The sequence below is a fragment of the Taudactylus pleione genome, unplaced genomic scaffold (genome assembly GCF_031769625.1).
Source record: "Taudactylus pleione unplaced genomic scaffold, aTauple2 ptg000009l, whole genome shotgun sequence".
Classification (NCBI taxonomy): domain Eukaryota; kingdom Metazoa; phylum Chordata; class Amphibia; order Anura; family Myobatrachidae; genus Taudactylus; species Taudactylus pleione.
Window position 1 is genome coordinate 6,320,559 of NW_028284412.1, and position 16,862 is coordinate 6,337,420.

Genomic DNA, 16,862 nt, shown 5'->3' on the forward strand with positions numbered 1-16,862 from the left:
ATTATCCGCAGGGTTTCCCCTGCTACTAATTGCCGGGAAGTTCCCCATGGGGAAAAGCCATTCAATTAAATACCCTTTTTCCCGTGCCAAAAAATCGTGACTCATGGGTGGAAACACACTGATTCCACGTAAACTGCGGAATCATTGGGTTTTTACACTAATTTTACCTCACACCTCCATGAGCTGCGAGGTAAAGTCCAAAAGCGGGGACTCGCGTGCTGGGTCTCAGGGACTCTCGCACGAGGAATCCCCTGTAATTGATTAAGTCCGGTGCAGTAGCTAATTGAATATATTACAGAGTGTACTAGAGACTCTGCACAGGAATTAATTTTAACCACATGCAAACTCGCAGATGCAGCATAACGGAGCTTGCCATGAGAAAAAGTTGTGCCCGCTGCATTGTAGCACTTTGTACACTAATTCAGACCAATTTCAACACAGAAGTAAATGTTACACATCATATTGATCAGTGTAAACTAGCAGAGTAGTTTGGACGCTTCTAGTTCCTATATTTATGCAAATAATATGTACAGTTGAGGGAAAAACACCTGGATCGCAACGAGGGTCTGTTTGGTGCAACTGAAGCCAAAGTGTTTACAATTCTCCACTCCACCAATATGCACCCATACACTGCCACCCACCAATATGCGCCCATACACTGCCATCCACCAATATGCGCCCATACACTGCCATCCACCAATATGCGCCCATACACTGTCGATATGTACCAACGATTTGAAGATAATTTTCACCAAAGAATATATCTGCCAATCGTGAAAAACTCATCACTTTACTAGTAATTGTCTGCTAAGCGGTTGATCAGTACCATACGCTGTCAATCTAGAACCCCGATTGGTTGTCAAAATCCAACATTCAATATCAAACAATGTGATTCACCAATTCCGTCCATTTTTTGGTTAGAACCAGGGATCGATGAACCCCATACAGTGTCGATTTCTTTACACAATCATCTGCAAAATGCAGAATTGCCCCAAATGATTGCTGATACTGTATGGGCCCCTTTAGGTAGAGGATTACTATTGTAATCTGGTTTTACCTTGAAATAGCAAATGATGGGAGTTCTCCAAACCTATTTCTGGCTTTAAGTAATGGCATATTCCTAGTTGCTACATGGTGGTTAAATTACAAAAGGGAATTTCCATTTAAACAGGAGACAGAGAGCAAAATAGTAAGTAAAGTGTAGAGTTTAAAGGGACAATAAACCGGATTTATATTTAAATCCTCTAAAAGCCATAATCCTCTAATAGACTTTTCCATGGTTTGTGTATGTAAAGAGAAATGGAAAACATATATAAATGAACAAAGCAAAGGTGAGGAATAAACAATTCTACATTTATATTATTTGGTTACATGTTAAAGTGTTTTGCATTATTGATTATATAAAGATGTGTTTAATAGTGTTGTATGATTTTTATTCTTCATGTATATATGTGTATATATAGATAATGATATATGCTATGTTTGTTTGTAGTTGTGTTGAGGAATATCGACTAGCACCAGATGGCAGAACTTGTCTGATGGTGACAGATGTTTGTGAAGGCACTAAGTGTTTACGGCCAGAAAATCACCTGAATGACACATTGTTTGGAGAGATGCTACATGGGTTTGACAACAAGACGCAAAGAGTTAATCAAGGTCAAGTTTTCCAGATGAGTTTCAGGTGAGACCAAAAAGATCATGCAGTGTGTATGGCGATACAATATATTGTTACATCACATGGCCGCATCGCTGAGCTGTGTACCCAGCTTGAGACTTGACTTGCTTTAATCACCTTTGCCAAATGAATTAAAGCCCCAGCCAATAACCAAATAAACATTGGGGGCAGTCGTATGACTCTGACACAACCTGATTCATTTAGAACCTGTCCCCCTCCTTTGGAAAAAAAAAATGTGTTATTGCACAAACTTTAGAACAAGTTGATCAACAGCAAAAGGTTTGTGGGAGGATATTCACAAAGATAAAAGGGAGAACATCCTAACAACCAAATCATATCTAACATCCTCTCTACTAAAAACCACCCCCTTTTTACCCATTAGCTAAATTTGGCATCCCGATGGTAAGTAGTGGGGTAGGGTTAGGCACTAGGGGGAGGGTTAGGCACTAGGGAGGGAAGGTTAGGTCTAGGAAGCGGGGGCGGAGGTTTAGGCACTAGCGGGGGAGAGTTAGGTTTAGGCAGCGGGTAGAAAGGGTTAGGGGGAGGGTTAGGATACTTACTGACAGGAGCCGGTATCCTGATCCTGTTGGGATGCCGGCGTTGTGATTCTGACCGCCGGTGTCCCGAGCGCCGGCATCCCGTATCCAACCCCCTGAGCACAGTTTGCTTTTACTAATCAGTGACTACCTAATTGGCTTTGAAAACACATTTGTTTTTTCCCCCATAGACTTTGCAGTTTTCTACACCTTCCCCATGGTGTACATCTCTGTGTATGAGACTGAGACGCCCACTGTCAGCGTCTGTAGATGCTGTATTACCCATCATTAGAAACCATCATGGAAACTTTTGCCTGCCTTATGGTGGGTGCAGAATTTCTATGTATGTAGTATGGCCTCCAAAGTGAATGATTGAGTGTCTGTGTACACAACCACATCAGTGACACGCCAATAATATGGACCATTGCCATGCATCTGTTTAGCCACCTCCCAGTCACTGCCCAGGTACGCCCAGCACTTTTCCAAGACATTTCCGTTATCGTTCATCTGAATCGCAACAGTGCTTTTGTTTATACACACTGTGTAGCGCATGCACCGTAGGAGTTTTTGGCGATCTTTGTGCACGTGCATTTTATTGCACATCTCTGTGAGCATCAGCATTTCATGCGACACTGAATCAGGACCATTGTGTGCAGGTAGTCTTACATAATTTAGGCACTTATTTATTACTTCATCTCTTTCATCTCCGGACTCTTTACGAAACCCCACAGTAATGGAATGTATTTGCATCTATCGACCTACAGAAAAAGGCATTATATCCCAAATTTACTATTCTATCCTAACCCAGTACTCTCCTCCTCTAGCATCCCGTGAACTACACTGGGAATCGGACTTAGGCACTTTTTTGGGTGAAGACACTTGTAAGGCCATCCATCTCAACATTTCAAAATGTTCTATTAGTGTTTCCATCAAGGAAAACTCTTATAAAGTTTACACCCGCTGGTATCTTGTCCCAGAACATTTACACCATATGTGCCCTAATACCTCTGACCTTTGCTGAAGACATTGTGGTAAAATGGATCCTTTATCCATGTCTGGTGGACATGACCTAATATGACCCCTTTCTGGTCAATGGTCCAATCTTTGATTTCCTCTCTAGTCCATCTTAACTCCCCCCTTGCCCCAACCTCATTATTTTTGTGTGCCCCGGTCTGCCAGCTCTCCAAACACAAAAAAAAAGAATTCTGCACATTTCATGCCCTGCTAAATTACAGATGGCTAGATCCTGGAAGCCACCCGTCAACAGCTCCTTAACCGCATTTGATTTGTGGCCAAAATGGAATATGTAACAAGCCTCCAAAATAACATGGTGGATAAGTTTACTGCAGTATGGTCACCATGGTACAGGTCTCCAGGTGTGGTCCTCCCCGGTCTTTCCTGACCTCTCGCTACTGGCTCTCACTGTCCCCTGGGGGCTACTCTCATCCTTCCCAGCTTGCCCCCTCTCTTCTAGATTTCCCTTATATATACTGTATAATATATATATATATATATATATATATATATATATATATTGTGATAAGGTCGGGGTAAGAGGTCCCTCTCCTGGGGTAGATGGACACCTCCTTACACACAGCAGCCAGGAAATAGCACTCCAGTCGTGGATTTTCATACAAGCTGGTCGGCGCCAGTTATATTGTGCAATATCAATAATCAAAGAAACAAAACATAAAATAAACCCTAGCCCGGCTAGGCACTAACTAGACAGTAAGTTCCCTCACTAACAGAACACTAAATAAATCCCCATCCACAGTACCTTCTGGTTTGTAGCCAACAGTGTTTCAGAGCAAGCTAACCTGCGGGCCTGCTCTCCCAGGTGTGAGACACTCAGCCCTAACTAAACCCATCATAAATCAGCCATTTCCAGGTGCAAGCCCTAATGAGCCTGCTACCAGGCTGAAAGGCCCAACACCTGGAGTGGCCTGTGGATGGAGCCCTCCCCCTTCTCACATCCACACCCCCAGAACCCATTCCGGCTTTTCACAGAAGCCGACATTTCTAGTCTGCTTTAATCAACAGACTTCTCCTGTTTTTTTTTTTTAAAGACATAAGACAGGAATCTGTGACAGATATAGAAGCCATTCCACACCTCTCCAGTGCTTCTATCACAATATATAGATATATATATATGAAAACAGGGAGTATGGAACAGCGCCAATCAATATGTACCTAATAATACCTATGGGAGGTTTTCCCCAATACCACACATATAATAAAACTGCAATGCCTACTTCACAAGGCGTCAGCTAAATACCAATAAAAGTACGGGTAAGATACTTGAAACAAAATGTGCAAAATTAATAGGTATAGCAACCTGCGTATTTACTCCAATAAAGTGCAAATGTGGAAATACATATAAAGTGCTTGTGCCAAGAACATGTGCAACATAAATATATGAATAAAATGGGGGAGTACACAATTTAGTACAAATAACAATATACAATAGATCAAGAAATGTATAAAAAAAACAAATCAAAATAAACTGGATACCAGTTGTTCTAAAGTGCTATCTATATCCAGGATGGTAAAAATATTTTGAAGTGCCCAAGAATAAATATATCAAAAAGGTAAAAAAGGCTTAGCTTTCATTGAGGATAATTGAGTTCAAATGGCAAGAGAATAGAGCTCCCATTTTATATATATATATATATATATATATATATATATATATATATATATATATATATATATATATTATATTTTTTTTTTATCACTGTCTACGATCCTGTCTCTTCCACCTACAGTTTCTGGACTTTTGCAGTTTTAGTATAATTTGTTTGCACTTAAGCCACGTGCTTCTCTATATTTTTCTCTTTTCTGCTCCACAACTTTCACCCCTCCTTTTTGTTCTTCTTTTTTATGAGAAAAAAAAGTAATGTTAAAAAAAAAATTCACTATTTACATGTAATATTTTTTAATTTTTAAGATGTTTAAAGTTGGATTTGACATCTATTCTTTTATTGTGCTTAATCATTTATTTTTTGCTGTAAGCTTTTTCGGATTCTTTAATAAAAAATTTGATCGAAAAAAAATGTAGGCGCTTATATTTTTCTCTTTGCCACTAACTTTTTTAATGTTTAAAATAAACTTTTACATGATTGAATAAAACAAATGTAATTAATCTGTTCACTATTAAACCACGTCCATTTGACATTGATTTTCAATCAACATTGTTATTTTTTTTTTTTAAATGGTTATGATTTTCACACTAAACAAAAATCCTTTGATTTTTTTTGTTATATAAATATACATTATTTTGCAGGTGTTTGAACCTAATTAGCTACATGAATTATTGCCTGCGAGTGCTTTATTAATTGTATGCATGCTTTCAGAAGGTGATAAATTATCTGTACCTGACTCCTGTAAGATAATGCTAGTGTTGGTGCAATATTACAGGAAATTATATATTTGGAGATAGCACTCATGTTTCCCCACACCTTGAAATATGGAAACAATTCGAAACATACTGAAATTCATTAAAAACCACTTTTTAGGAAGAACATAAACTGCTTTGTAAACAAAAAGCCACATGTGTGGGTGAACGATGAACTGAGACTGAGATTTATGTGTGCGAAGAACAGCAAACACATCAGAACAAGATCCACACAGATGTGGAAAAAGCACCACACATAGCATTTTATTTCCTAATAAATAAATAACTAAAAAAAAACATTTCAGCAGCTCAAAAGATGGAACATAAAAAGCACAAAACATATACAGCAACATGAAACTAAATATGCAATTATGTCTCTATTATCTTAGAGTGCAAAAGTTACTGTTAAAACTGGGTATTGTTTGCATAATAATGCATTAAAAGTTATGAGTTTTTATTTTAGTCCAAATTTAATTTGTTTTTTAATTATAGCCCAAATTCAAATTATTTTCAAAGCATTGTTATTTATATATGTATTTCTGGGTCTTGAGGAGGAAATATACAGTATCAGTTGTGTGCACTGTATAAATATAAGTGCTCTGAAAGAGTTAAAAAAAAAACTGTCCTGTATCATCCTTATCATGTAAATTTACAAAGACAGTCAGCTCATACATATTGCTGTGCTTGGTAAGTATTCAGAATGCATAATCCACACCCTCCCCTTTTTCAGGCCATGACTGTCTTACATTATGTATGGGGATTTGGGCAATACATTGTCTGAATAGTCTCCCAGAACAAAAATGTTGAGAAATTGCAATTTTTCTATGTATATTAATGTGACCAGGGTCACATTCTCCTTCTGCAGAGAGCACACATGCAATCTTTCACTTATACAGAAAATGAAATAAAAATCTAGTTATCAATTAGGGAGTACAAATTAAACAATAAAACAGCCAAATATATCAGTAAAGATCTGAGAACTCATTTAAATAGCTATTAGTACTCAATATTTATCATATTTGTTGCACCTCAGATTCATACTAATATTCTCTGACATACATAATCTGAATCTGTTGACCTGGGTTGCACAGTAGAATGCTAGATAATCAATTGGATGTGAATATGTAAGTGTGTAGAAGAGGTCACACATTTAATAAGGGAATTTTGATGCTTCTTGCGATATTTGTCTGTCTTTGTCAATAAAATTAATCAGAGAAGCTGGCGTGATGTATGATAAAGACTATGAATATAAGTCACCCATTTGTTTTATTATTCCCTTTTGTTAACTTAACTTATTCCTAAACCTAGAAATAAACACACTGACACATGAATATGGAATTCAAAGAGGTCACAGCCAGAATTTATTGATCAAATTGAAATTCTAGAATAGGTGGCAAGAAGAAAGCAGTGCTCCAAGGCCACAGCCCAGTGGATATCAATACAAATAAAAAGGGGCGGATCCCCGCCCTGCACAGACTGACCTGGGGCAGTACCATCCTTCCCTAATTGGCACAGCATTGGTCCCTCCCTTGGAACAATGACCATGTCCCCCCATTTAGGCGGTGACAAACTGGCCGCTCTCAAAGGAAGAATGCTACCACAGGCACTCCTGCGCTAATAATAGGCCGCCCATGAGCACTGCTTCCCGCCAAAGCCCGGTTCGCAGAACCAGGCCCGCCACCAAAACTGTGACCTTCTTAATGAAATTAAAACTGCAGAGGTCATCGGTCAACCGCTCTAGCCGCGCGCTCGTGAGATGTACCCCGTCGGGCCTATGCAAGCTCTCTGCCCCGTGACATAAACTTGGGTATTGTATGACGCGTCCACCAAACGCTAAATGACAAGCGTGCAATGGCCATATCTGTTCAATACCCACGAACGCGACCAAATCATTGCCTCCCAAGTCTGGCCCCAAACTTCTCCTCTGCTGCCCATGGGGCATCTAGCAGGCACTTACAGTGCATTTCTCGTAATCCTAAGCAATGCCACTTACGCACTCACAACCAAAATTGGGCATGTAACTCCAAAGGGTGCTGGCTAGCCCAGTAAATATAGGAATTTTCCCACACCCGACAGTTAGCACTCACAGACAACCCTGTCCGAAAGTTCACCTAGACAGAATTGGCATTTATACAGACAGATATTGGTATTTAATACAAACAGAAATTGCTATGTATAATAACAACAATAATCTAACCACAAGGAAAGGGAAACAAATAGTTGGGTGACCCATCTGAAGATGAAAAACAGCAAAACCTCCTTGAGGGCAAAAGCTGAAAATCCTTTCAGAATCCCTAGCGGCAGTAGGCATAAGGCCCCTGGGTTTCCCAACAAACTCGCAAGGAGCGCAACTACTTAATGCTACTTGTTTTAAATACGACTTCCACTGCCCTAGCTATAATATAATTCTGAAACACCCTCGTAAACTACGACAAAAGGGAGTTAGATTAACATGGATAACCACTGCCCGCCACCTGGAGGGCAAACCCTATTAAAGTACCCCAAAGAGCAACTGGCCAAATCACTGGATCTGCATGCATCTGAATAGAAATCCCTCGCTCCCTGCCAGTTAATCTGTTTTAGACCCATCTATTCAGCACAAGCTCAATACCGGTTTGATAACCACCTTATTTTAACATTAAACCTGATAGCGCAGAAATCTTAGTAGCAGCAACTAGCTCACCCATTCTAAAAGCCCTAAAGTAAGCTAATGAAAATGCTAACCAAAAAGGGGGGGGGTAGGCGCCTAGCACTTGACCAAAGCCACTCCTTTACTGGCCCAATCAAATCCTGTAATAGGGCTGTGTTGATGGGGCTCCGCGCAACGCCTTTGTTAGGACGCTCCCTTGCCCACCCTATTAAATACCTTTGTTAATACTCTCTTGCCCACCCTATTAAATGCCTTGTTTAATACAAATAATTTGTCAGGATCCGCCAAACGTGCAACTTGGAAAATTATACTGGGTAACGCTGGAGACAAGCCGCCTTGGAACGACCCCTGTCATAGCAGCTACAGACAAACTCTGCCATACAATCATTAACCATCTGAAACCGCCCGCTCTTGGAAGCTAAACACCTTGCCAATCGCACAAAACTAGCGTGTAGGTCTTAATGTACTTGGTGCCCATGACTTCCGTGCTAGTCCCTGGATGCCGGCGTGACGATCCGCCAGGCATGGAAGGGGAAGGAGAAACCATGTAAATTAGCAGGAGGCGCGAGCGAATGAAACATGTCCTACTGAACGATATAAGATGTCCACTATCTTGGTAGCAACGCCCGAAACATGCCGTGCCCTAAACTCAATATTCCTTAAACACATAGATGCCTAACCACTGCGAGGCCAGATCCAAGTCCATCCTAGATTAGAGCCTTCTTATACCACACCTAAGTTATCACCAAACAGGATTTGCCTAATGCAAGGCTTGCTGGACCGCAGTTCGACCGCCACTACAATTGAAAAATTCTCAAGAATAAGGATGTTCCTGTCTAGGCCCTGAACCCCACAGGAAACCGGCCAAGGCTCCGTGCCACACTCCCCTTCAAATGCACCACTTAATGAACAGGATGCATACGTAACGGTCTAAGTTCGGACTTGGCTACGGGTGACGTGTGCAGAACTGTACTCCGTTGAATTTGCGCATAAAAAACAAACAAATGCGCAGCATGTCCACTCCGCTCCAGAGGGACACATATGAGGTGACGAGGCTTCCTAACCCCTGCTGTGGCTCCTTCTAGCCGTCTACTGAAAAACCAACCCCTATGTATGACTCTAAATGCCAAACTGAGGGGGCCCGATAGCGACTGCAACTGTACTAGCGAAACTTTTTTTTTTTTTTGCCAAAATGAAATGCTTCTAGCAACTCCCCAAAACGCCATGCCTTCGCCATAGGCAAGCGGCATAATCCTATCAAGGTATCGATTTCTATCCGCAAATAAGATAATGCGCATAACTGAACCTTCTTACCTGTCACGAGCCATCGGGGCTCCCATAACGACTAAACTAAGGAAATTAATTGAATACTGGCAAACTCTGGTATCTACTAGCCCCATAACATGAAAACATCCAGGTAGCGGGACACCACAGTATGTCCCAATACCCGCATGGACAACTACTGCAAAAAATAACTAAAACCTTCAACTAAAGTACACGAAATGAAAAAGCCAATCGGCCGCCATGTATAAACAGTCATCTTAACCACAAGGCCATAAGGGCTTTCCCTCTGTGTAACGTAATTGAGCCCTGCAACTCCAAACCCCAAATATTTAAAGGACTCGGGGTGAAATGGGCAGCAGTCAAAAAGCATATGCGATATCTGCCTTAGCTAGTAGAGCCCTCCCCCCGTTTGTTAAATGGCGCAGTGATCTGACAGATATTTTGTGTGATTGCCGAACCCTTCCATTTATGTAAGAGACTCTGTAACAACTCCAATTTACCCAATTCCTTCTACGACACCCCCTTGAAGGCGGTGCACCTAAACCGTACCAAAAGTGGGTGGAGCAAAAGGGGCCACGCATGGGCCCCCACCCGACTTCCGCTTTCAGATTCCTCTCAGAAACCACGGATATTCCTGTGTCAAAGATAAATGCAAACCCACGCCAAAAACCCCCAAATTAATCAATGACGGTGCTTTTCTGAACACCTCTGCGCTGCTGCTGCAATATTCTCCTTGACCCTGTGCGGCAGACCAACGCGCACACCTTGGCTGGATGAATGCTCCCACAGAGCATGCAGATATGACTGTATCCACAGCCTGCCCCATATGACCCTGCGTGTTATTACACGCGTAGCACTACCAGCGGCTGATGCCCACAGATCTGGGCAGGCCAGAAAGGGCTGCTTCCGACCAACCGAGGATTCCGCAGGCAAGCTAGGCAGTTGGTCGAGCAAACCAAACCTCAACATCCTTGAAACCTAATTGAAAACACTGCCTGTCCCTCGTGTTGTGTCTGGACTCAAGGTAGCACGCCGCAAAAAACATAACATACCCGAAGGCCCCCGCCATTACTCCTGCTGACTTAGCCTGAACTAAACCTACGTGCGTCAGCCGTTATCACAAACATATCCACAAATTTACTCTTCACTAACCGCTCCCTACTTTAAAACTTTAAATCTTTAAGGATAGCCGTATTCGCTCAGTGAACCATAACCCGCGCTTCATCCGGTACCTCAATTGCTGACACTGTGTTAAATCTCTAAGGGCACCCTTGCTACCCATTAAATTTGCACTAAGTAACGCCTAAGCTTGCGCGGATTTACAAATGAACTGGAAGAATCGCTAGAATCATCAGTGGAAGGGGAATGTGTGCTGCGCAAATGGGTTAACACCATGCTCACCTGATCCTGACGTGGAAGGCCCAGCCACTGGCTCCTTTGTGTTCGCCAACAGTCCCTCGCTGCGCGGTGCGCCCACCACGACTTGATTCGACATCAGCACCATCTGTCCGCTGGACTTCGACAATGGTCCTAGACGCTCAAAAACTGTGACCTGGGGGCTCGAAAAAATATCCGGTGAAACCCACGCAACAAAGTCCCTCCGCAGAAGAAAGAGCAGGAGATGCTGTAGCCAGCGGGGGTACAGGATCAGGTTTTGGGGGGAGGGGTGTGAGGAGGGGGTGGAAACATGTATGGGTTCAGGAAAACAGCTGTAGTGGCATGCGGCTGGATGGGCATAGCTATTGCGCCTTGTAGTGATGCGCCAATCCCTGGGAAAAAAGGGGGGGGGCCGCGTTAGCAGTGGAGGGGGCGAACTGGAGGAGAGTGGGGGGCAGTGGCTGGCAGTGCATAAGCGGGGCGGATGATAAGGGGCTGAAAAATGCATTGGGCTTATGTGCAGCATCCCGGTGGCAGGGAAATAAGGGGGGGGGGCAGCCCGGCGGCGCGTCATTGTAGGCTTGAATGGGGCAGGATTATTGTGCTGTGCACCAGCCGCCCCTAAATGCAAGGGGGGGTGTAACCCCCACCCCAGGGTGCGGGGGGGGAAAGGGGACAAGTTGGTGGGTGGCGCGCTAGGGGACGCCGCACCAAGGGAGTCTCTGGTGCTGGCAGAGCAGGGGGGAGGCTGTGCAGGGAGGTGCCCCCCTGTTCTTAAGTAGTGGGGGCATGGGGGGGTTGCGGCAGAGCACCATGCGGCGCCTGGCTGCACAAGATGGCCGCCGCAACCCTGTGGGTGGAGCTAGCTACCGGTGCAGGGAGCGGGATGGCCGCGCTTAGCGTGAGGGGAGACGGGGAGTGGGGGCCGTCTAGCTAATATCGCTGCCGCTTGAGAGCAGGCGGCCGCGGGGAAGGGGTGGTCGATGTGGGGGGGCGGCAATCGAGAGCCGGCAGCGGGAGTGCAGGCAGGTGTAGCCTTGCGCCTGAGCGGACCATGGCCCTCGCGTGGCTGGGGAAGCAGCCACGGAGGTGAGAGGCCTGGCAGGGGCGGGGGGGGGGGACACACGGGGCCTGTGTATCTGGAAATGACAGGGAGGGAGGGCACTGGCAGGTAACAGGGACTATATGGAAACACAAGCAGGGGAAGGGGGAAGAAAAGTATGGAACATGTGCAGAAAGGAAAGGACAGGGGGGAAATTAGAAATAGGAAGGTAGTAAAAGATAAAATTAACAGGAGACAGAGAGGGTGGTAGACCAGGGGAAATAAATGGGGTGTGAAATGTGAAAGAAGAAGAGAAAGACAGACATATAAAATACTATACATATGCTCCTTAGCCAGCCTGGTTGAAATAAACTGGAAAGAGGAAGATGGCTCCCCTCACCAGGCTATTTATATGGAACCTCTAAGCCCTCCCTTAAATCCTACCATAGGCTTATACTCCTCAAGTAACGAATACTAACCACATCCCCCTCCAGCTTTTAACTCTTAACTTACCTAACAAAATTACATATCAAACAGGGTGCTTATCTATCCTCAAACTTATTCAAGTATTCGGATGCATAAAGTGCTGCAAATATTAGCGTTTTAAAATAAGAAGCAAAACATGAGATTAATACACTAAAAAGGAAATAACTAAACCAGAAAGACTACATTTCTAAAGTAGATCTTAACTCAAGGAATATATGACATAAAGCTTAGATATAAACATATAGTATACTAATGCCTAAAAAGCACTGATGCCATTCATATATTAAATATAAACATCTATTACATAATCAGCTTCTGTGTCCATCTAGCAAAGGTATAGTAAGAAGCTCGAGGAAAGTCACCCCCCCTTCTAGCTCTCACTGGCTTCCTGACGGTCTCTCTTCTACCCCCAGCCAATGCTTTATGGATATAAGGTGAACATTTCCCTGAAGTGCCTGGAGCCAGAGCTATCACAACACAAATGGATTCCCCCAGCACTTCCACCCTTCCTCCCATGCCCCTCCCCCTGATCCCTTCCCCCATGCCTTTCTCCAGGTGGACAGAGTGGTGACAGAAACGAGAAAAAGAGGCAGACTGTTCCATTTTGTCTTTTTCTTCAAATCCATTAGGTGCCTCCATTTTGTTGATGATGTGAACTTTCATATACCAGCGAAATATATGCAACACCTATGTACTTTCTCTCAGCACTTCAACAATCCCATTTTATTTCCTGAGAGCTTTCCACATTTTTTCTTTCTTTTCTTTCATCTGGTCTTTTCATTTAACTCTACATCTTTCTTCTTCATTTTCTCCATCATTTTGTGAAACCTAATTGTTTTGTTCAATTGAGCAAACATCCTCTGGTTTGAATTTCTTCCTGCTGTCTTTTAGCAGATTATTCCTTTTTTGGGAAATCACAGCCTGTATACAACAATGTTGACCAGATGTAAACAGATTATCATCTTCTTTTACAGACAGATTAGACAAATTGGCAGAATATTTACTAATCATAATTTTTTCTGAAATCATTCCATGGGAATTAAAGTGATTATTCTATTACATACAATGGACACTGGGCCTGATTCAGAGCCGCTCATAAGCGGCCGCTCGTTCACTACGAGCGATGTTCGCACAACTGCACATGCGCGAACCAGTCATTGCGGTCGGAAATTGTGTGCTCGCAAAATAGCGAATGCCTGCTAATTTGAGTGACAAAATGAGGCGTTTGTGGGTGGTAACAATATTGGATCAGAACCTCTATATACCCCTGCCTGTACCTTCTAAAATCCTTCCTATAAATCTCTAAGGATGACGCTAATTTGCGTACGCAGTCACACCATAAATAAAGACTTAGACATAGAACCTGTGGTTCCAAAGCACAAGTGATATTCAGGTAAAAGTTCAGACAGTTACACGCAATTGATCAAGACACAATTTAGGTAAAGTAAATCATACAGACCACAAGTACAGTATACGTACGCAGGCGCTTCTGGACCCAGAGACAGGCTTCAGCAAGAGACCCCTCGTCATTCAGCATTCAGCACGAAGACTCCCAAATAGTGTCCGTGCACCCATACTTATACCCCCCCAGTATAAACAAGACAAAAGGTATGTCTGTTGCTGATGTCATTGGTTCTCAGAGGTGAAGCATCTGTTACAGTGCATCTAACAGGCTGGTTCAAACAGACTTTCCCTGCCTCTAACAGCTAGGGGTCTTCCTCCTCACGCCTTCGTCAGCATCCTAACAGTTGAATCTAAGATATACATTTTGGTTGCTTGTAGGTTCTGCGGTCCATAACTCGAGAATGCATGATGCGATCTCCTCACCGATAGCACCGGGAAACTGTGGAAAGAGTACGCATCAGAACAACTCCAAGAATGACGTGTTTATCTTGTATAATTCCTTAGTTAACAAATATCTTTATTTCTTAGAATGTAAACTAACTGAACCTTCTTGAATCATACACTTTAAAGCTTATTGAACCTTATGTATGAATATGAAATGTGTGGGTATTCGGGGTTTGGTATAAAGACATATTAATGTGTGTATGAAGATGAGTGCATTTGATTCTAACATTTTAGCAGCGTGGCATGCTGGGCGAGGTAGTTCTACATGTCCTGTCAGCAGCCCCCCCTATCTTTCCTGTGTTCAAAGGAAAGATACCTCTTTTGTCCTCCTAGACTCTTGTGTGAAATGCAAATGTATTATCACCTCAAGCTGTGAAGTTTTTGGGATCATCCTGTCTAGAGTTCAGACAGATCCAATTGTGTATATCAATGCCTGGATTATACTACAATTGTCACAACTTTACTTTATCTGCATCCAGGGATTCCCAATTTGTATGTAAAACTACCCATTGTCTATTTCTAATTAATTTTACTCAGAAAGCTTGTTTTTCCCAGTAGCCCTTGGTCTTAGCTCCTGAGTTATAACTTGAAATGACGTTGGTCATAAAATGGCGTCTTGCAGATTCTTGTTTCTAAAATGGAGTCTAGCTGTCATTTGCAAGATGGCGTCGCGCACGCTTCAAATTTAAACTGATCTTGTCTCAGCTAATAATCCAGTTTTGACAGTCCACCCTTTGATAGCGAACAACATGCTATCACAATCTGCTATTTAAATTTAATTTATGCTTACATTTACATATTATTTAGTGTTATTATGGGATGGCACAAAATGGTTCTTAATCCATCAATAATGTGTCTCTGGGTGGGGACATAAAACTACTATTATACGCACACCGCGGACCTTGGAAGGTCATGTGAAAGGTGTGGGAGTGCACCAATCTTATAATAGCAGTCTTGAAAGGGAATTGAGACTTTACATCATCTGAGGTGTTCTATGAATAACATTTCAATAATACATTCTATGCATGTCTAGATATAATACATTAAATGATTGTATTTCCTAGTTCAGGTTGTAATGCAGTTCTACATTTACCTCGGTATACATATTGTCATTACTAACCACCATCATAGTTTCATTATTTCGTTTCACTCTGTTTTTACATTTTCCATACTTCAACACAATAGGAACACACCGGACGCATATGCCAATCATTATGATGACCATCAGTATAAGGATTAAGAATTTGCCTATGCTGGCGATCACTTCCTGAACCCATTCCCCTAGACCTGAGAACCATTTCACTGGGTTCAGCCATGACACCCATCCTTCTATCTTTTCCCCTACTTCAGCTACTGAAGCATTATGGTTCTCGCGAAACTCCCACTTCAGCTGCAGAATTTCATCCATCTTCCGGTCTATCACCTCCTTAGCATCGCTGGTATCATTAGTGACATAGGTGCAACATTTTACTCCAAATTGGGTGGCCAATGTTACGCAATACCCTCCAGTAACAGCAGTTAAATAATTCAACACTAGCCTGTGTTGCACCAGTTCTTTCTTGTACGCTTGCAATTCTTTCCCTGTATACCTAAATGTGTCATCGTACATCTCGGTGATATTATGTATTAATTTAGCAAGTTCCTGGATATATCTAAAATTTAATGTACCCCGAGCGATCCTGGTGGGGTCCAATGTGACCAGAACTTGAAAGCCAGTTGTCTCACTAATTAACTGAGCGGCTTTATGCATATCACCAGGTATCATATTTCTCTTGCCTCTGTGTTCATATTGTGTGTGAAGATATGGTGACGGTGTGTTTTTTATGTATTCCCAACATTTCAACATGTGTGAGGGTCATAACTTCTGGAAGTATTCTTCCCAAATAACATAACAATTACAATACTAGAATTGGTCAGAAACTCCCCTGATTGGCATTGCACTCCTCCTGACTCCACTCCATCAGCTCCGCCATCAGCTCACATCTCCTTTATCGGTCCCCCATCACAGACACTGAGTCTCCCCAAACAGATCATCATGACAAAAACTCTGGAAAGAAAAAGAACTAGGATGACTACAGCAGACCACTCCATTGCTGGAAGCACTGATCTACACATTTCTTTAGCTCAGATATCTCACCGTCACCTTTTTAATTCTTCCGGCACAAGCTCGCAATGGACAGGTCCATGTTATCGGCCTTGTCTCTGCCTTGTATCTCCACCAGTTGGTTAACCTCCCTATAGTGAGTGGAATGGACCTACGTATCTTCCCCGGCCACCCTTTGAGGATGCTGTATCGTCAGATACGGACCTTTCCACCGATCAGTCAAACGACCTGAGCTAAAAAAAAATTTGGATCATAAATTCTTCCAGATTTTTACATCATGACAGTTTGCATTAGACATGTTAGTTAATAACACTTTCAATTTCGGTTATTCTCATTCATCTTCGTGAGACCCTGCACAGTAACCTCATTATCATATTTTCACATGAGGCTGCCTGTTTGAACAGTATCTCCAAGGGGGGCAAATAAAGGAAAAGACAGTTTGGGATAATCTCAGTGTTGTTACCCA

At 42.6% G+C, this 16,862-nt stretch overlaps 1 protein-coding gene across 1 annotated transcript in view; it reads left to right on the forward strand.

The window, feature by feature from the left end:
• ASTN2 (astrotactin 2) overlaps positions 1–16,862 on the forward strand; it is a 567,587-nt gene that overhangs the window by 318,758 nt on the left and 231,967 nt on the right. The window contains exon 12 of the mRNA XM_088467057.1: positions 1,493–1,681. Within this exon, the coding sequence (XP_088323183.1) occupies positions 1,493–1,681 (189 nt within the window). The remainder of the gene's footprint in view (positions 1–1,492; positions 1,682–16,862) is intronic.